This window comes from Kryptolebias marmoratus, linkage group LG16 (genome assembly GCF_001649575.2).
Source record: "Kryptolebias marmoratus isolate JLee-2015 linkage group LG16, ASM164957v2, whole genome shotgun sequence".
Lineage (NCBI taxonomy): Eukaryota > Metazoa > Chordata > Actinopteri > Cyprinodontiformes > Rivulidae > Kryptolebias > Kryptolebias marmoratus.
Genome location: NC_051445.1, coordinates 11,670,599 through 11,691,266, shown reverse-complemented (window position 1 = coordinate 11,691,266; position 20,668 = coordinate 11,670,599). Strand labels below are relative to the sequence as shown.

Genomic DNA, 20,668 nt, shown 5'->3' with positions numbered 1-20,668 from the left:
AAAATTGACATATAGTTTTTAAAGTACCATATTTTGATTTTAATTTCTTTCTTTTTTTCTGCAAAAACTGAGAAGCAGTTTGGGCTGATTTCTTCACAATATTCAACTTTTTTTTGAAATCCTGTTTTTTTTGTTTTTTGTTTTTTTTTTGTGGGTTTTGAGCTGGAAGCTGAAATTATGAGAATAAAAAATAATCAAATACTTGAAATCGTTTAAACTGTGGGCCCTGAATCTACAACCTATGGAACTTTAACTTTTTGAATGGAATTATGGAAATTAAACAACTTTTCCATGATTTTCTAATTTGTTTGGAAAGGGTCTGTATGTATGGTTTTATGGGGGAAAACTAAAGTAATAATTAAGAATCTGCATTTCAGAGGACATCTGCAGGCAGCGTCGGTGTGTTGTCGCCAGGAGATGGAGCTACAAGGTTAGAAAAAAATATATAGTCTGAAGTACAAAACACTTCATGGCATCCATGCTGGAAAACAAATTAAAAGCTCTGTTAAATGACGCAGCCTGCATGTTTTAACAATTTTTGCAGGAGGATTCGTCAACTTTATGACAGTCTCTGTGCTTTTAAAACTCTCTGTACGTCCAAAACAAACAGTCAAAGGTTTAAATACCCGACACCAAACACACAGCAGGGCTCAGTTAGGTGTGTCCAAACACCTGTGAAGGTAAACAGAAATAAACCGGCAAAGATTATCTATCAGCACATCGATTTGGTGTGGTTGGAGTTTCTTTAAAAAGCAGATTGTTTAACTGGGTTGCACAAATTGGCTGATTTATTTATTTTTGTACTAACCTAAGAAGGCAACTTCTGCCAGAAAAATGGAGCAAACTGAACTATTTCCACTCAGAATCCCTGCTTGCTTCCAGGTTTTCTCTGCTATGTCTCAAAACTACAATTCTGCTAAGATTTGAACCTTTTTTTTTTTTCTTTTTTTTGCACGCTTAAGAAAATTAATTAAATAAAACAAACTAACCCTGACCTCAGTCATAAAAGCCTCAAACGAATAGTTTTATGCTTTTTCACATGACCGTCTGATAATTTGGTTCGCAATGAAAGTGTTTCAAATGTTCTAAAGGGAAACTAAAGAATTTCAAATCAAGTTTGTTGCTGCCTCCGATTTTTGGAGTCGGCAGGACTTTCAGAGTGAAATGTGACGTCATCCAGGAAGACTCAGATTATTACTTTCAGTATGTGACAGTGGATTGTGACGTTAAATAGAAAAATCATTTCTTTATTCAGTTCTTGTTGGCCATCATCCAGCTAACCACAGAGATGCCGTCTAAACTGATGTATTAGTTACTGAAAGTGACAAATTTCATGTTCAAACACTGGATGTCATGAAATCACTGAATGTCTTTTAGACATATTTTCCATCTGTTTTTGAAGAAACATGGTGTTTTATAGCACCAAGTGCTGCTACCTTCCATCAGGTAGCAGCTTATTGTGGTATTATTGCATTTTTGTCCCTTATTTTCTTGCACACAGTGATTTCCCATCCTTCAGGTGAGCTGAAGCTGGTTTGTAGTTGTATTTTTTTTCAGCACTGTTTAGATTCACCACCTCTGTCTTAATTTGTACTCTGTCAGTTCGCCCCATTTGAATAAGGCATTTATCAGACATGTTCTTTAGCATCATGAATGAAGAGATGTGGTTTAAAATGTTAGAAACTGTGGAAGAAAGAACTGCAGAAGCACCTGCAAAAGATAAAAAATGAATCGTTTTAAGGTGTCTAAAAGTTTTTGGTACCTTACCCTTTAGTTAAGAATAATGAGTTGTGTATTAACAAACATTTTGAAGCCGGGGCCTTGAAGAGAACCAGTGGGTCCTCTCCAGCAGACGAACTGTAATGGATCTCCTGAACAGAGAGCAGAAAGATGAATGCTTTTTGTTCCCGACACCAACACGATACTCTGGGCTCCGTTTCCTTCCTTCTCTCCTGCAGGGGGGGGGGGGGAATCTGATCGTTCTCAATGAGCGAAAGCAATACGGCCTGATTAAAGAGTGAAGTGATCCACAGCGGGAACTTGTTGGGGGGGGGGGGTTAAAGAGACGAGGAAAGTGCCTCTGGTCTGCTGCTTCGAAACAGAGGAGCGGAAAACCGAGAAGGAGTGAGTGAGTCAGCTCTGTGGGGCGGCTTCCATCAGATTCAAACCTCGAGCCAAAGGTGGTTTTATGTTGAGCTTCGGAAGCAAATTGAACTGCTTTCAGTCCGTCTGACAGCCACGATTAAAAGAATCTGCTAAAATCTTGAGCCACCCCTGATTTATGTCCATTTTGCTTCCAATCTGCCAGACTTTCTTCTAATCTTTAAGCTGGTCTCAATCAGTAGTTCCTCAAGCTTTCTGAAGTTTGTTGTCACTAAACGGTCCGCTGATTTATTCAAACATGAAAAAGCTTCCAACTCATTAAATAAGCCAGTGTTTTGGAAAGTAATGCTGTTTGTTTCACTGTGGCAAAAACTCATAATTAGCTGTTACCATATTCAATTAAAGGGCGAGCACTCTTTGAAGGAACGTCGTTCCCTGCCTTTTATGCCAAAATGTTAAACTCAGCTCATCTTGTGATGAAAGGGGACAGAGTTATAGCCGTTTTGGTCAAACCTGGGAAATGATCTTCCACTGAGTTTTTGGGATTGAGGAGCCCTTTTATTAGGAACTCTTAGAAGGATCAATTTCCCTCGTATCCCAGACTGAAAACATGTTACATATGCTGCTGGTGATTACTACTCTTATCGATATCTCTTCTTCTGTCATCCTCTCTTTTGACTCTAATTTGACAAATCTGATAGATTGACCGAAGTATGCCCTAGCGCCTGACTTTTCTTTTGTTCTGTGTTGTTTTGTCGTCTTATCGTTTGTGTGGATTTGGACTTAATCCACTTAATGTGTGTGTGTGTCCGTTTAAATGGGTATGATCTAGGCCAATTTTATTTGTATGTCAGTGGTACGCTGTTAACTATGTCACTATTATACTGCCTTTTATCTTGTACTTCATGTTTAAAGCATAAATAAACTTTTGGGGGGAACAAACAAAAAGAAAACCCTTGCAAATTATCTCACAAGAGCTGGTATGTGCTGAAGATGACTCTCGGCTACTAACGCAATAAACTTTAGCTCCGTGTCCGAGTTTGACTGAATTTTAGCCACTTCCGAGCCAGCTAAGGTTGATTAGTTGTGGGCTTCTCGAATTAGGTTGACTCCAACAATTAATCAGTTGTAGACATGCAGCCAGTGATTACGTTCTGAGAGAAAAGGGAGGGCATACAGATAATGATATCAAAGATAAGTTTGGTAGACATAAAGTAAAACCTTTACATTAATAGAACTCCTGAACAGATGAAAACTTGACCCATCTCGTCTTTGAAAAACTGAACAGTATCGAACAAAAGAAGTTGGGTTTTGTCTTTAAACGTTTCTGCAGCAGAAGAACAAAATCTGAAAGGGACAACCTGCAGGAAATGGAAACGCACAGAAGTTTTCATTTACTCTGACATTTTTTTTTTTCTGAACTAAATCACTCGGTGAAAATATAACCTCCCCTGTTTTTGAATCATCTTCTCTATTTGAGCCAGAATACACAACGCAGCGGTGACACACACCGACGAGCCCGCACGAAGGAAGGAAAAGTGCCTCCATCCTGCCCGCACACAAACACTTTCCTAATTCTGCAGCTCTCTGCTGCGCAGATGAGAGTCAGGACTTGTGTGGCTTCTGTGGGTGGAGTGAAGCACATTTCAGGGGCATGAATCACTGCGTGTGTGTGAGTCACAGTGGGTCTACTGTTTAAGAGGGCCGTCTTTCTGCTCAGTCTGACAGCAGCCTCAGCTGGGACCGAGCTCAGACCTCTTCATTCTTCGCCCGGTGCACAGGAACTCAATCAGGTGAGTACTCGGAGAAAACAACTCGATCGAGGAGTGAGTTTTGTGGAAAGGACGAATATAAACGTGTGTAATTTAACTGCAGAGCAGATAAAAAAAGAAAAGAAGCAAGACAGAAGCTGAGGGATGAGCATGTGGAGTGTTTAGTTAAAGCTGCATGCGTTTCCTGCTAATTTAATCCCCTCGTGCTGTTATTTTTAATTCTTACGCTTGCGTCACATTGAGCTACAGTTTTAAACCTGTCGTCTGTAAGATCCTGCAGAATGTTTTATGTTCTCTGGTGTTTAGGAGTACCTTTCTCCTCCTGCCTCTCTTATGATTTCTCACTGTCACCCTGCCCAGCTTCAACCATGGCCCGTTTGGATCAGGTCATCACAAACATCGTGGACATATTCATGGAGTACGCCGACGACGAAGGCAAGAAATGTCAGCTGAGCAAGGCGGAGCTCAAGAAGCTGTTTGAAACTGAGATACAAAGTGCTGAGTTAAAGGTGAGCAAGCCCAACACACTTCACTCACATCTAAAACCAAAAAAACCCCAACACTTTCTAGATGCCGATTAGCTTTTTGAGGCCTCCTCTTGTGGGTTTCGTGCTGCTAACTGTGCGGCCATCTCCTCCAGGACAAAATCAGCGCCAACGACATCGAGGAGGCCATGGAGTTGCTGGACAAGAACCACGACGGCCAGGTGAACTTCCGTGAGTTCAGCCGGTGCGTGTGCGACCTCGCCAAATGCTACTACCACAAGAAGATGGGCAGGGGCGGGAAGAAGGGCAAGTGCAGAGGACACGAGGGGGAAGAGGAAGACTGCAAGAGCTAAAGCGTCTTTGAGGAACGAGAAAATGCACGTAAAGTCAGGGGCGTCACCAGGGGGGGCGAGGGCTGCCCTCTCTAAATTTGCTGTAGCCCCCCCCTTGGTGCCCCCCTGGTGAACTTTTTGTTTGGTGTGGATTTTTTTTTTTTTCCTAGCTATTTACGAATAAAAGGTCATACACCCAAAAATATTTTTTGAACCGTTAGTAAAACATTTTTAAAGTTAAAGAAATGAAATGCTAGTCTCCCTGAATAAGGACATCAAGTTGAACAAAATATCTCGATGCAGAAAACTAATGTCCACAAATCAGCAGCGTCTCGGGGAGCTATATGCGTGCAGTTTTATAGATGTTAATTTCAAACAGAAGAGGACAAGATTCAGCTGTGCTGTTCTCAGACATTTTAGCTGTAAAATATTAAAAAGTAGACAGAATCCATGTCAGCAATTTTTCGAATGGCCTGTTTGGCAAAGGCATTTTGAAACTGAAATTTTGGTTTTGGTGTGAAAGCTCTGGATGTGCTCCTGTTTGAGGTACCTGCTGCTCTCTGTAAAGACGTGTACGAACTGTCTGAAAATAAACTACCCATGAAGTCTGACTGGTTACTCTTGGCTGTGTCTTATGTTTGAAACGAAGCGTTGACCCATCAAACATTCAGCAGACATCTCCCACAGTGCTCCTTTGTGCACTCACACACACACACACACACACACACACACCTGTCAGTCACTCCTCAGGTGGAGTCTTGTTTATTGTGTTTATTCCTGTAACCGCCGGCAGCAGTGGGGACCGCACCTAATCTGACAGCAACGGTAAAGAGGAAACAAAAAACGTCGAATCTGCAGCTCACTCCGGATCCTCTCCAACGGGACATTAGCAACACAAAAGCGCATGAACTCGACAAGGTCAAACCGCCACGTTAAATGTTGCCCATTCCAGAGCTTAAACGAAGAATCGGAACAAAAGTGTGTTTAAGATGGCCTCATTTAGGTTATAAGATCTAACTTTACTGTCATTTTCAAGTTAAGTTAAACCAGAACTGAACACTGAAAAGATGCACGGGGAGATGAGGTAAAAATGGTTGGTATATTAATTGTAGGTGACCAGGAAGGAGCTGGACCAGGAGGGTCAGAGGTGAGTATGGTTTCGTTCAGATATCTGATATCTGTGTACAATTATGATGATGGCTCGTTACTTGTGCTGTCAGGCTATGGTTCTGTGTTTAGGATGGAGGAGGTCCAGGAGTGCCAAGGAGCAGACGGGCTGGGAGAAGGAGGTTGAGTCGAGTAACCTGGAAGTCTCAGAGGAGCCAGGTTTAGATCAGATCAGGAGTCCAGGTGATCCACAGGAGAGCGGGCAAAAGCTAGATTAGTTCTTCCAGAAATAAGCCTCACGAGAGGCTGAAGGTAATCGCCGTTGGGATGTAACGAGTAGGATAATGATCTGATGAGGATCAGCTGGGCTCACCAGCGCCTGAAACCACAGAAGGGACAACAGAGGGAGCCAAAACACACAGATCCTAACATTTACAAACAGGTCAAGATGCAGAACACATTTGTAGGAGATCAGAAATTTAAACAGAAAGAACATTTTATAAAAGAAGGGGCACTGCTGGTTTGATTTGGTCACATTCAAACCATGTTTGTGAAGAAATACGATCATTGTCAATCAAAGTTAAAGGTTTTATCCACAAACAAAGAAAACGCCACATTTTGAAAAGATAGTTCAGAATTTTTAAAGTGACGTTTTAGATCCACTACTATCCACTTCCATTCTGACTAGCTATGAAATAAACTGTATTTCCTTAAACCTAGGTCTTTCAATAGGCTATCTACGACAGGTAAGATGCTGTTTGCTTATAACCTTTCCACAGAACATCACCTCCAAAGAATCTGAAAGCTATTGCTTTCAATCCTGCTTTGCTCTGGTCACACCAAAATGTCCGAAATCTTCAGTAAACTTGGACTGAGATCCCAGACGTACGGCGGATCACGCCATCTAAAAAAAAAACATGAATCTTGTCAGAACAGGTTGTGCAGGTTATCAAGTCCTAAAGCCTCGGACTCAGTTAGTAGGAGGCTCCAAACCCTGAATCGTATTTAAGATTTGTTCCAAAGTCTCTGTAAAACTTTACAGTTTGCCGATCCTTTACACAGTTGGTGACCGCAGAGGGTGAACACAGCTGCCGGTGAAGCTTCCAATCGGATCAGATAAGCTGAGACATCAGATGAATACATCGATACACGGTTTCGTGTTTCGAGTCAAACACGTGTAACTGAATAAATAGTTTAATGCCCAAAAAGAAAAGCTCCCAGCAGGAGATTGCACATGTGCACCTGGAGGGGAAGAAAGGTACAGAAACGGAGTGGTAATTGTGCGTGATCTTACATGCGAATACATTAACCTGTGAGCTAAAGTAAAGTGTGTGGGATAGTAAAAAAACAGTATTTTGTACAAAAAAAAGAGAGGATGAACAAACATGCCTCGACAAGTGTGTGCTTTATGCCGTGCTGTTGTTCCTTTAATGTGGCTGCGATTAGCTGCAGCTAAAAGGAGCTCACAAAGTTCAAATAAGGCTTTAATAAAGTTTATTTGTATTGGATTTGTTGGTTCCCTCTTTCTTAAATTAGATCATGTAGTTCAGGGGTGTGAAACCCACTAAGAGGGACAAAATTTTAAAGCTTTTAAATGATTTTTTTTTTTTTTTAAAAAGCCATCAACAAAAACCTGATCATACAGAAATTATAACTTCTAAGTCACTGTCAGAGAAAACTTCACTAATTAGGCTCAGTTTTTTTAAGCAAAATAAGAATCAGAGACTCGATCTGTCCCAGACTAGAGGGCCGGATGAAATGTTACAGAGGGCCGGATCTGGCCTGCGGGCCTCGAGTTTGACACGTGTGATGTAGTTGTAACGCTGCCTGACTGCCGTTACTCTGGAACTGCTCCTCCCTCTGGCTGCCAGACGGAGGCAGCGTTTTGTCACAAAAAAATCTGCTGTAGACTCAGAGCTGAACAAGCAAAGAGAACTCAGATGATCCTTCATTTCAAAACTGAAATGCATCTTTCATTATGTAACATCAACTCTACGGCACGGAGCTGATTTTGGGTTTTTTGGCAATAATGTTTCTGTATGTTTTTGTACAATTTGGTCACAAATTCTCCTTGCACCTTCTTATTTTTAAAATAGCATTTTTGAGGAAAGAGTCATTTTGACTCTGTTTTTTTTTTTTTTCAATTTAAACGCCTGATATAACAGCAGATCTGCTTTGAACGAACAGGTTACTGCACTTTAGTGGCTTTATTGCACAGCTGTTAACTATAATACAGCTAAGGCCTGAAAATTCACCACACATCAGCCTCCCATGGTGAGTCATGCAGAGCTTAAAAAAAACTGAATTTGCAAAAACTCCCCCAAAAAATACACAAACCATGAATGACAGGAACATCTGGAGGCCAACATAAAGTTTTTATAGTGTTATAGGCAGGAGATATACTTTACAAAAATTGTACTTTTCTGCACCGATGGTGCTTTTCCAGGTGTGTAAGCTGCCCATGCCAGAGGCACTGATGCACCCCCATACCATCAGAGAGGCAGGCGTTTCAAACTGTTTGGCTCAGAGAAGACGACCGCGTTTCTGGTTGATGTTCACGTCTGGCTTCTTCTTTGCACGATAGAGCTTTAAGCGGTATCTATGGATGATGAGCTGGATTTGCAGACAGTGATGCGTGGAAGAGTTCCTGAGCTGCCGCATTGACGTCCAGAACAGAATCTCCCTTGTTTTTAAATCACAGGAGTCCAATAGTGACTTTCAGCCTTTGTCCTTTGGTTTCTCCGGATTCTTGAAATCAGGAACTGTAGATGGTGGAATAGTGAAAGTCTTCCCAGTTTTCCGTTGAGAAACATTATTCTGAAATCGTTCCACTGTTTGACGATGCAGTTTTTTTGCAGCCTGTTTAAACTCTGCCCATCCTTATTTCCAAGGAGGCTCAGTCTCTCTAAAAAGCTCTTTGTGTCCTCCCCTGACCTGTTGTTATTTACCCTAATTAGTTACAAATTTCTCCTCCAGATGTTTCCTATTCTTACCACTCACTTCAGCTGGGACAAGTCCCCAGTAAATCTTCTGAGTGCCGACAGATTGCACAAGATCTTTGTTCGCCTTAACTATTTGGAGTCAACTGAAGTAGACAAAGTTTAATGAAACCTTCAGGAAATAATCACTGGATGTACATATAGAACTGATTCAAGATGGTTGCCACAGCCAGCTGATCCTTAGAAAGCACAAAGATTGCTATTTTTCAGTCAATTTTAGAGATATTGTGCAAAAAATTTAGCGTGTTTGTAGCTGAGGGTCACTCCCAACACATACTCCGACATCTACTCACTGCGTGTGATCTTTGCTTGAAACTTTAGCTGTCACTCTTAGAGTCGCCCCGTTTGTCTGTTAGCAAAATATCTCCTAAACCACAGAACGTCTTTTATCAAAACTTTCAGAAAAGCAGTCGTTGGAAGCGCACCTACAACTGATTAACCTTTGAAATCAGTCCAATTCAACACGGCCGCCCCAGCTGGTCGACATTAGGCGACAGAAAAATAATGATACGTGGCTCGGTTTTACAGAGACGGAGCTAAAGTTTGTTGTGGTATTAGCCGAGAGTCCTTCACAGACATACACTCTCACCTCACAACGTTGCACAGGACTGAACAAAGTTTAAAAGTGCGACTAAAGCGGCTCCAGCTCTGCGCACGAGATGATCCGGGGCGGCGGGTGATAGGGATCCTTTCAAAGGACGCCATGTCTTTTCTGTTTGAATGGGTCTTTGTGACGCTGCTCGAGGAGCTGCAGAACTGAAACAGAAAAATAAACTTCAATGTTTACTCTTAATTTACCTCCCCTTTTTGGTAAAATGTGAAAGCAGAGAGGGGGGAATATAAACAGATGCCAGCTGCGATAAACAGAAGAGAATTAAGGCCATGTTTGGTTCAGCACTGCGTGTTTCGCCTCTGAACAAACTGAGCATCAAGCACAGTTAAACGTTGGGAAGGAAGTCGCTTTTCGAGTCTTCGAGGTTCCAAAAATGCCCCATCTTTGCTGCCAGTTAATGAGATTTAATATTGTTTGTTTTTACATCCGCATGCTTTTGTGGTGATGCTGCAAGAGCTCCATTCAGGTGGGTGTAGGACCTGAGGGCCACCTTTGCATGCATTTGCTTCACCTGTCTATGGAAATCTCAGCCGGCCGCGGTCTGAGCAGAGGGTGCACACCTGCGATCAAGGCATCCCCGGCCAGGGACGATTTTGCAACCTCGGCCCACGTGCAGCCAGCGCAGAACAAAAACGTAGCACGGGGGGCAAAGTGAAGGCCGACTCCCTCTTTTGTTCAGGAAAGAACGTAAGCTGTCGTGAAAGGTGAAACCTTTTAATACCCGGCGGAGAAAGGGAGGGCTGGCGAAACAAAACGAGCTGTCCTGCAGAAAAAGGTTTTTACGTTTGTGATTTATGGTGTCCTCTTACATTTGTCAGTGCTTCAGGACTTGGGCTCATTGTTGCTGCTGAATGAATCGTGTGTTTGCGTAGGGTGTTCAGAAAAAAAAAAACGGCTTCTGGTTTTACAGGTTTACCCAAACAGAAAATCCTTTCTGAGAAAAGCTCTGTGCAAACCGCGGCCTATGAGTCATTCAAATTTAATGCGAGATTCCCTTTATTAATAAAAATAAATACACTTAAAAAGCTTATACTGTGTAAACATAAAAGGGATAAATCTAAATATAGAATTCTAAATCATTTTAATGAGAGTTAAGTTAAAATTGGAGCCTTTTTTTCTGACTGGATTTAATAAGGAGCTGCAGTTTGTTTTAGTCCTTTATGTCAAGGTAAAAGTTTTAATTAGCATTAAAAGTTGACAGGCTGATTGCTGATTTTCAAGTAAAGTGTCTAAACAAAATTAAAATCTTCGGCATTAACTGTTGGATTGAACCCTCTTTGTCTGTTAGCAAAATATCTCATTGACCACTGGATGGATTTTAATGAAACATTCAGAAAAGAATGACTGGATACACCTCTACAGCTGACTAAACTTTGGGAACAATGCAGTTCAAGATGGCCACCACAGCCGACTGACTTTGGAAAACACAAAAATGGTTGTAATTCAGTCGGTTTTACAGATATTTTGCTAAATTTTGGTGTGGTGGTAGCTGAGAGTCATCCCTAACATATACCCTGAGAGCTAACAGATTGCAAAATCTCTGCTTAAAACTTGAGCCTTAAGTGTTGGATTCAACCATGTTTGTCTGTTAGCGAAATATCTCATGACCCGTTGAATGGATTTTAACGAAACATTTAGGAAACAGTCGTTGGAGTTACATTTCCACCGGATTACTGTTTGGTCTTTCGGTAAAGCTGGAAAAGGTAACAACGATGTGATGTTTCTCTCTCTAAAAAAAAGGGGATTCTCTATTTCCCGGATGAGAAAGAAACATTTTTTAATAAAACAAAGTTTATACTTTAAGACCACGCTGATTTATTTCTTATTGTGTTGTTGTTACTTAAGCGTTCTGACATTATGTAAGGGTCGTTCCGTGCCCGAGTGGTTTGTTACGTAACGTTTGGCACGGCGGCAGTTTTATTTTCAACGCCGATGAATGGACTCCACTCAAACGTCCTAAAGACGTCGCTAATAAAGGGAAAGATTGATAACGGATTTCAGACGTTTGAACCTGAATGGGCTTTTATTTCTGACTGTGCATTTCTGATTTCTGATTAATGCTTCCAGTCCCTGTTTGTGTGTTTGTGTGTTTATCTGCCATGGAAACTAAAGACGGAAATAACCAAAGGCTAAATCTCATGAACACTGTCCCCCACTTGTTAAAAGAAAAAAAAATCTTAACAATAACTTAGCTGTTAAGAGTAAAACGTTATCACTGGATTTGCTGTTCTCCTAATTATTCCATTTTTGTGGCCATTAGTTCCAAACATGAATCCTTATTACCGCCTTTTAAATTTGTTGGAACATGACTGGAAAAAAAACAAAAAAAAACTTCTTCCAGTTGGGTTCGCAGCTCACTCCTGGACAGAGGCTTACAAACAGATTGAGTTCAAATCTGTAAAGCATGTTTGAACGTAACTCAAAGGCATCCGAGGCTTCGAAACCTGCAGGGGGGGAGGATCTGAAAAGTAGAGCGAAATGTTAATAAGAGACACATTTTTCCAGCTTTGGAACAAGAAGCAGGAAAGCTGAAATCCTACAGTTGGCTTTGTGCGTTCATAAAAAGCTTCTTTTTTTTTTTTCTTCTTTCTTTATGGCGTCGTGTTATCTGCACTTCAGCTGGTTTCATAGAGAGAATCATGAAAACATCAGTTCAGGTTGAAGAGATTTACTAAAACTTATAACATGCCCAAATCTTTAATCTGTATCATTTTTCACGAGCGATACGTTTCTAACTTCCAACAGAAGTAATGCAGATACTGTAAGATGATAACATTTCGATTTATTGGACATTTAGATGACATTTGACAGGGCAACACTCATTTCTTCTGTTTATTGTTGATGCAAAAGCCAGAAGACCTTATGACACAAATCTGAAAACAAAGACATTTTATATTTATTGCCAAAAGGCGATCATGTTTTTGCTCAATTGTGTGTGTGTGTGTGACGGGTTTTAAACAAATCTCTCAGAAAGTAATCATTGAATGTGCATCTACAAGTGATTAACTTTTGGAGTCAATCCCATTCAAATTTACCGCCACAGCTACGCAACCTTAGCACGCACAAAAATGACTGTAAGTCTGCCAATTCTACAAATACTGAGCTAAAATGTGGTGTGGTAGTAGCTGAGAGTCAAGCCTAACTTATGCTCTGAGTGTTAATGAATCGCACACGATCTGATTCTGAAAAGCAGCCATTAACTAGTGGGGTCAACTCTGTCCGTCTGTTAGCAAAATATTTTATCAACCACTGGATGGACTTTAATGAAACTTTCAGAGAGTAATCACTGAAGATACATCCACAACTGAAAAACCTCTGGAGTCGAGCCAATTTAAGATGGCCTCCACAGCTAATCAACATTAGCCTACACAAAAGTTACTCTAACTCAGTTAATTTTACAGATATTGAGGTAAAACTTGATGTTGCAGTAGCTGAGGGTCATTCTCAACACACACTTCAAGCTCTAACAGATCGTGTGAGATCTTGAGATATTGTATGAGGTCACGAATAACGTCATATACCGAATTTGACCAAAACGGCTACTTTTTTCTCATCTTAAAATGACCTGAGTAAAAAACTCTGGCATGAAGGGCGATATGCATTCATTCAAGGAAAGCTAGGCCTTTGAAAACATTTTATGTACACACGTACATAAAACCCATGCAGACAAAAAACAAACAAACAAACAAAAAAAACTGTCTGGGCTCCACCCCAGCAGAGGGATTAAGTGGGATTAAGTCAAATATGGGACCACCTAGAAACTACAAACAACTGCAAACACATATTTATACTCTTACAGTGTGGTGCGGCAAGCTGGTCTTACTTTACTGCGTTTATTGTGCTGTTTCTAAAAGACGTGACTTTTAGATATAGATAGTTTTTGACACTTCTTATCGTCTTCCACTTGTGCAGTGTGCAACCATGGTCGAGTACGAGAAGTGGAAGTGAAAATAAGTGTGGAAAAGAAGCCAAAATCCAATTAAAATGTGGTAAAGTCTGGAAGATATTTGGATCAGGACCACTGTAAAAGACTGCAAGAATATGTGGCTCTTTAGAAGCAAATTATAAAGATTTAAGCAACAATCTGCATGACCTGTAAGACCTGTAAGTGTAAACGGTCCCTCATAAGCAGGAACACAAGCAGGAACACTAAGTGTTTCCTGATTCACCTGCACGAGCAGGTGGATAAATAATTTTCTCTCATCGTGTGGTATATTTGTAAAATCTAGCAGACCAATGTGTGTGGAGATCTGCTCCGTACAGTCGCACACAGATTGCTTTGACCTTTACTCGGCGAGTTTGCGCCACACGCGGTAGATTTCCACTGACGGCGCATCGACTGACACCTTTACAACGGGCCCGCCCCACCTTGAAGCCCTTCAACAACAGAAGGATTTCCTTACACACGTCATCTACTCCACCTGCTGAAAACACGGTTTAAAAAATAAAACAAAAATGTGATTTATGACCAATCGAATGTTTGAACAAGGACAGGTGAAACAGGTTGGCAGGTCTTATTTCAGACACTTGTGTTTGCGCTCCTATAAATAGAGGCCGTCTCGGCAATTTGACATCAGTCTTGTCTGGGACATTGTTCGTTTAAATCCTCACTGCAAGTGCAAAAAAAGGTGAGTACAGTTTGGGAGAAGGGCTACAATGGGGGGCGGAAATTTGCGTTCAGACGTCGGACGCTTTTGTCGAATTTTGAAAACTAATTCTGTGATGTGAATCTTCGCTTGCAGCTGCCATCATGGCTCGTATAGAAAATGCCATCAAAGCCCTCGTCGATGCGTTTGTAGAACATTCCAATGGTGACGGCAAGCTGAGCAAGGACGAACTCATGAATATGATGAAGAAAGAAATTCAAAACCCGGAGATCAAAGTAAGAAATACATTTATTCTGCTCCTTCCAGTTAGCTGTTAGCTTGTTACAGTTAGTTATAGGATTCCTGCCTGACCTCATCTGTCAGTCTGTCCATCATCAGAGCAAACAAGGAGGGGCTCAGGGCCGATCCTTGATGCACTCCCACCTCCACATTGAAGCTATCTGTCCCTCCTACAGCTCACCTCACCGCTGTCCTGCTGTCCTCATACATGTCCTGTACCAGGCTAACATAGTTCTCTGGCACCCTCTCTTTTTCCAAATCCACAAAAAACACAACGAGGCTCTGTCGGACCCTCTCTGTACGTCTCCATCAGCACCCTCAGAGCAAAGATGGCGTCTGTGGTGCCCTTTCTTGGCATAAAACCATACCGCTGCTCACAAATAGTCACCTCTTGCCTAAGTCTAGCTTTCAGTTTTCTCCCAGATCATCGTGTGGCTCATCAACTGAATTGTTTCTAAAGGTTGTCACTCTCTACCTTTGTCTGTCATTGTCCCTACATTTAAAGTTGCTACCCTCAGTCCTACGCTCTTGACTTTCCTCTTCTCCCTCTGTCTCCTGGCATGTTGCCCTCCTCCTCTTCGACTCACAGTAGCACAGTTTCTGCAGGCGCCCTGTTTGTCAACAGCACCGGCGGCGGTCGTTGTTAACTCGGGCCTGGACGGGTCTGGTATGGTGTCGCTTGGATGAGCTCGTACGTTTTGGCAAAAGTGTTTTACACCAGATGCCCTTCCTGGCACACCCGGGCTTGGGACCGGCACAAGCAGTGGCTCGTGCTCCCCCGGCGGCTGGTTGGCTGGCTTGTCACAGTTATCACGCCTTCTCATCCATCGCTGATTTCATGCACTTTCGCATCCTTGTTTCGTTACTACCTGCTGAGTGCCATTAACTGCAACACTGTGCTCCCCAGGCAAAGCTCTGTTCGGCTGACTTTGACAAGGCCATGGAGCGGATGGACAAGGACCGCGATGGAGAGATCAACTTCAGAGAGTTCATGAAGTGCGTGTGCTGCATGGCCTGTCGCTGCTACCACAAGAAGACAGGGATGTGCCAGGAGGACGCCGGCTGCCGCTAATTCAGTCTAATGCCACTGTGTTTGAGATTTGAAATTCCAATACAGTCTTTACAACTTTGCATTGTCTGTCTTTTGTTGTCTCTTTTCACTGACTTGTGAAAATGTGTTTGTTTTTTAGTATGAGTGGATTTTAAATCGATGCTCTGGGTAAAAACACAGATGTGGGGCCTGTTTGCATTAGAGACATTGCACATTAGAGTGACTGAGAGGTGGACATGCTCATAATTTCTACCCAGACTGCCTAAATTACAAACCCCTCTGACATAAGCAGGTGTGCATGTGAAGGTTAACTCTGTTTTGTGTACATTGAGAAAGAACTTCTGCTGTTTGACGTCAGACAGTAAGCATCGTTTTGGATTAAAAGCCACAGAAATCTTTCAAATAATTACCTACAGACTACAAGGCATAATTATGTAGAAGATAACAATATAACTATACATTTCAGGTTAATTAAGTGTTTTCTTAGTCCGACCACACACTATACTTTTGTCTTGCAGATCCATGAGCTGCAAACTAAACATATTCCATTTTCTGAAAAAATTACAGTCTGAATGAATCTGCTGAAATTTGCTGAAGAAGCTAAAACTGAGCTGTTACATCTAAAAGGAGCAAAATACTAGCTAGATGCTAAAAGGAGCAAAATAGTAGCTAGAAGCTAAAAGGAGCAAAAAATTAGCTAAAAGCTAAAAGGAGCAAAATAGTAGCTGGATGCTAAAATGAGCAAAATACTAGCTGGATGCTAAAGGGAGTAAAATACTAGCTAGAAGCTAAAAGGAGCAATATACTAGCTGGATGATAAAGGGAGCAAAATACGAGCTGGATGCTAAAGGGAGCAAAATACTAGCTGGATGCTAAAGGGAGCAAAATACTAGCTGGATGCTAAAGGGAGTAAAATACTAGCTAGAAGCTAAAAGGAGCAAAATAGTAGCTAGAAGCTAAAAGGAGCAAAATAGTAGCTGGATGCTAAAAGGAGCAAAATACGAGCTAGAAGCTAAAAGGAGCAAAATACTGTCTGGATGCTAAAGGGAGCAAAATACTAGCTAAAAGGAGCTAAAACGAGTAAAATAGCAGCTGGATGCTAAAAGGAGCAAAATACTAGCTAAAAACTAAAAGAAGCAAAATACAAGCTAAAAACTAAAAGAAGCAAAATAATAGCTAAAAGCTAAAAGGAGCAAAATAGTAGCTGGATGCTAAAAGGAGCAAAATACTAGCTAAAAGCTAAAAGGAGCAAAATACTAGCTAAAAGCTAAAAGGAGCAAAATACTAGCTGGATATTTGGCAACCCTAGATGACATATTATAACAGTAGCAGCTTTTTGACCTAAGTATTTGCAGATCTCAAACTGTGTTCAGGAAATGTTAACTGCAGCATGTTTCCTCTTCAGCAAACCTATTAAAACATAGTTTGCTAACCAAGTCTGGGCTGCTCTGTGTGCAGCGCATCCCATAATGAAGCTTGAATTCTCGGCATTGTTCGACATCTTTGGAATGCCTTTGTGGGCTGCAAGCACGAGCTTGTCTCAAGGGACCGCAAACATTTCTTCTGTTGTTGTTACAGACTCTCCCACAAGGTCTGAGAGCAAACAAATAACTAAATGCACAAACGAGACGCAGATGTTGATCAAAACTTGGTTAACAGATTATCAGTGGATATAAGTTTTCCATTTGTGTGAGACTGCAGTGATGTTCCACCCATGTAACCGCAGAGAAAACAGTCAAATTAGTCTTGCACATTAATTTCTTCTGCACAAAACAGCTTCAACTCTGGGATGTTGGTCATTTCAGGTTCTCACAACTTCTCTACGGATTTGGCCGTCAAACTATTGTTTTCATGAGGTTAGGATTAACCCGTTTCCTGTTTGTTATTTTTCCGTTTGTTTTTTGCAATCCAACTATGTCCGCATACTTTGTGCTATTTTAGTCATTCGCATATCAAAACATTAAGCTGAAAAAAAGAGATGGGTGCTACGACTTTCGGCTTTATTGTGACTCTATTCCTTTTTAAAATATTAGACTTTCTTTTTCTTCTTCTTTCAGGAGTCACCACATCAGATCGACTAACTTTATTTACAAATATTTTCTTCATAGAAAAGCATCGAGATACTTTCACCTCATTTAAAATTTTAGCTGTCATTCTGTTAGCTGCTACTTTTAGCTGCTTTTTGCTCATTTCAGCTCCTAGCTAGCTTTTGCTACTTTCAGCTACACTTTTTCTACTTTAAATTACTCTTTTGCTCTTTTAACTTTAAAGAAAAATTTTGCTAACCATTTGCTACTTTCATCTTCTACTACTGTTTTGCTACATTTAGCTTCTAACTACTGTTTTTTTCCGCTTTTAGCTTGTAGCTAGCGCTTTTGCGCCTTTTAACCTTTACTCTCTTGTCAGTGTCTGTCATGTTAGCAAAATATCTCATGAGCCAGAGGACAGATTTTAATGAAACCTTTCAGAAAGGAGTCATTGGATGGGCTCCTACAACTGATTAACATTTGAAAGCAAGCCAATTCAAGCAGCAAATCAGCCTTAGCCTACACAAAAATGACTAAGTCTGCCAGTTTTACAAATATTGAGCTAAAATGTGGTGTGGTAGTAGCTGAGAGTCAAGCCTAACTTAGGCTCTGAGTGTTAATGGATCGCACACGATCTGATTCTGAAACGCAGCCATTAACTTGTGGGGTCAACTCAGTCCATCTGTTAGCAAAAAACGAAGTAGCCGAGTAGGTCCAAAGCAAAACTTTCAGAAAGCCTGTAGAGCTATCGATCAAGAGCACTTTTCAAAGATCACAAGAAAGTCCGGCTGCTTGGATCAAACTCTGTAAGAAAGGAGGGGGGGTGGAGGAGTGTGAGTCAGAGAAGGGAGGTTACCGACAGCGGTGAGGGGGTGAATGAATATCCTGCTGTTCTGTTCGCTTGCAGGCCTGAAATCCTCCTACAGAACATCCAATCTGTCCTCTCCATGATACAATTCAAAGCGCTCCTCACACACAGGCTTTGATCAGCACCTCTCACCAGATTACTGTTGCGTGGCAACACCTGACACACATTCCCTCCAAATTAACGCCTGCTCCAGGAAAAACTGATCACGCCACGCTCGTTTCTCCGAACTCGGCCACCACTCCTCCAAAACGCGGCGTGAAAACTTCCAGAAACTGGTCCTACTGGTGCAGAAGTGGGTGTGCTTTTTTCTTCTTCTTTTGCAAACAAAGAATATGAAAGAAAAAGAAGAGAATACCAGGAAAAGGGCACACTCAGTAGGAGGGGTCAGTTTTTAGAAAAAAGGGTGTGTCAGATCACTTAAAAAGGGCAGACTCTGAGCTGTCCTCACACATCTGAATCTTTCTTCTCAAGCTTCGACAAGTCTACGATCCAAAATGGGAAAGTGGACGGGCGGCGTTCGAATGCTCTTTATTTATGCAGTTTTCTTGCACAAACATTTACTTTTTCCATTACTTCTGTTTCTAATGTGTGCATCTCTAATTGACATGAATAAGATTAGACTAGTTTATGCAACAGACTGTCTCTTTGTGGCCCCAATGATGGGATTGTTATTATTAAAACTATATGACTTGAAAGTTTTTATTAAAGCTGCAGAAGTTTTTTTTTATTATTATTTTAAAGAGTCAGTGCTGCTTAAACAAAGGAGGGGGGAGGGGACATGCGTCATGTCCTCCATAAATCAATGGAATTATAAATAAATGATCGTGTTGCACAATGTGACCCTGCTGAGACAGAAAATGAAATCGAAAAGGTATGTGGAAAGCTGGCGCCGGAATGCAAAAAGGCAGCTTTTATAGATGCCCTAAACTTGGGTGTGGTAGCCTTTGCCAGCAAACCTTTTCCTGGTTTGCTGTTCCACCCCTCTCCCCCTCCCCCCTTTAATTGGAGCATGCCCTGTTTGGAGATCAGCAGCTGCTAGAATGCCCTGATCCTATTTACCCCCTGGAGACCCTACATGACATGGCAACATTTTTAAAAAATGGGGGGTTTTCATGGGATATTTATTTTTTAAAATGTAGCCCAGAGCTCTGTATTGGGCTAAAATGATCGGCTGTTGAACAATATTTTTCTTGTTTCAGACTGTGAGTGCAACATCAAAAAAGCAATCCACATTCTCAAAAAGTGTTTTGAGAAGTACGCTAAAGCAGAAGGCGGTGCAGATACCATGACCAAGAAGGAAGTTAAGACCATGTTCCAAGCTGAGTTTCCTGAACTAGCTGTAAGTAGATGTCGCCGACCTGCCAGAATGACCTCGGCTTTCCTTTTTATTTATTTTTATTTTTAAATAAAATGTATTAAATGGGGAAAAATCTTTCTCCCAACAGGACGCACTTAAAGATGAGAGTAAGGGCAAAGGCCAGCAAGAGGTGTGCGACTTGTTCAAAATGCTGGATGAAGACGGTGACGGCGTCGTCAATTTCAACGAGTACATCATCTTCGTTGCAACACTGAGCATATTATTCTGTGAGTGATGTTCTCAAAGTGGGGGGGGGGGAGACAGTTCTCTGACACAATCATCCTTTAAAATGTTAGACCTTCCCCAGCCAGACTGTCGTTACATGAAAGCTTGAGTAACTTGAAATGACGTTGACTGTGACATGCTGATATTAAACGTCCAAGCTGACTACGATCATGGAAAGAATAAAGATTTGTGTACACTTCCATGTTTGTCTGTGCTTTAATGCCATAAAAGCTCAAGAACTCCTCTCTTGTTGCTCTCTTTTCCCTCCCCTGAAGCAGGAATGCTTCTCGGTGACCTAATCTGCCTCTTTCACACACCAGGTTTCACATGACTTAACTGAGACGATGGAGTTCCTGTTTGCAGGCTTTGCTGAAGGAAGAGATGACTCTCGATTAAAGGCAAACCGATCCTTGAGTTAAGACCTTAACAATGCCTTTTGGCATAACCTTGCGTGTTTGGATCTCAGTAAACTATCTGGGCAAAGACCAAAAGGCAGTTTTCCAAAATTCTACCCCCTGGTGACAGCTTTGGGTATTCCTCATACAAAAAAAAGGCGTTTCCCCTTTTTTCTCTCCGGGATGTTTAAGGGATCAAGAATGCAAGCAGTGAAGTAAAAATAGCCACATTACTCAGTCATCTACAGGTGCTGGTCATAAAATTAGAATATCATGAAAAAGTAGATTTGATTTCAGTAATTCCATTTAAAAAGTGAAACTTGTATATTATATTCATACATTACATACAAACTCATATTTCAAATGTTTATTTCGTTTAATTTTGATGATTACAAATGACAACAAATGAAAATCTCAAATTCATCATATCAGAAAATTAGAATCTTGT

General features: G+C 41.3%; 3 protein-coding genes across 4 annotated transcripts; all 3 read left to right on the top strand.

Annotated features, from left to right (window-relative positions):
• Positions 1–3,735: 3,735 nt before the first annotated feature.
• Positions 3,736–5,303, top strand: LOC108241075 (protein S100-A5). The gene is made up of 3 exons (XM_017424993.3): positions 3,736–3,896; positions 4,236–4,384; positions 4,516–5,303. Exons 2-3 carry the CDS (start codon positions 4,244–4,246, stop codon positions 4,711–4,713), a joined length of 339 nt encoding a protein of 112 aa, XP_017280482.1. The 5' UTR covers positions 3,736–3,896; positions 4,236–4,243; the 3' UTR covers positions 4,714–5,303.
• Positions 5,304–9,916: 4,613 nt separating this feature from the next.
• Positions 9,917–15,428, top strand: LOC108241077 (protein S100-B-like). Of its 2 annotated transcripts, none has more exons than XM_037980549.1 (3): positions 9,917–10,098; positions 14,154–14,293; positions 15,205–15,428. In XM_037980549.1, exons 2-3 carry the CDS (start codon positions 14,162–14,164, stop codon positions 15,367–15,369), a joined length of 297 nt encoding a protein of 98 aa, XP_037836477.1. In that variant the 5' UTR covers positions 9,917–10,098; positions 14,154–14,161; the 3' UTR covers positions 15,370–15,428. The 2 variants fall into 2 exon arrangements, with proteins under 2 accessions (XP_037836477.1, XP_017280485.1); XM_017424996.3 differs by lacking the exon at positions 9,917–10,098 and adding an exon at positions 13,795–14,039.
• A 3,161-nt stretch (positions 15,429–18,589) lies between these two features.
• LOC108241081 (protein S100-G-like) lies at positions 18,590–20,025 on the top strand. Its single transcript, XM_017425002.3, has 3 exons — positions 18,590–18,741; positions 19,443–19,582; positions 19,689–20,025. The coding sequence occupies exons 1-3, from the start codon at positions 18,738–18,740 to the stop codon at positions 19,833–19,835; spliced, it is 291 nt and encodes a 96-aa protein (XP_017280491.1). The 5' UTR covers positions 18,590–18,737; the 3' UTR covers positions 19,836–20,025.
• The last annotated feature ends 643 nt before the right edge of the window (positions 20,026–20,668 follow it).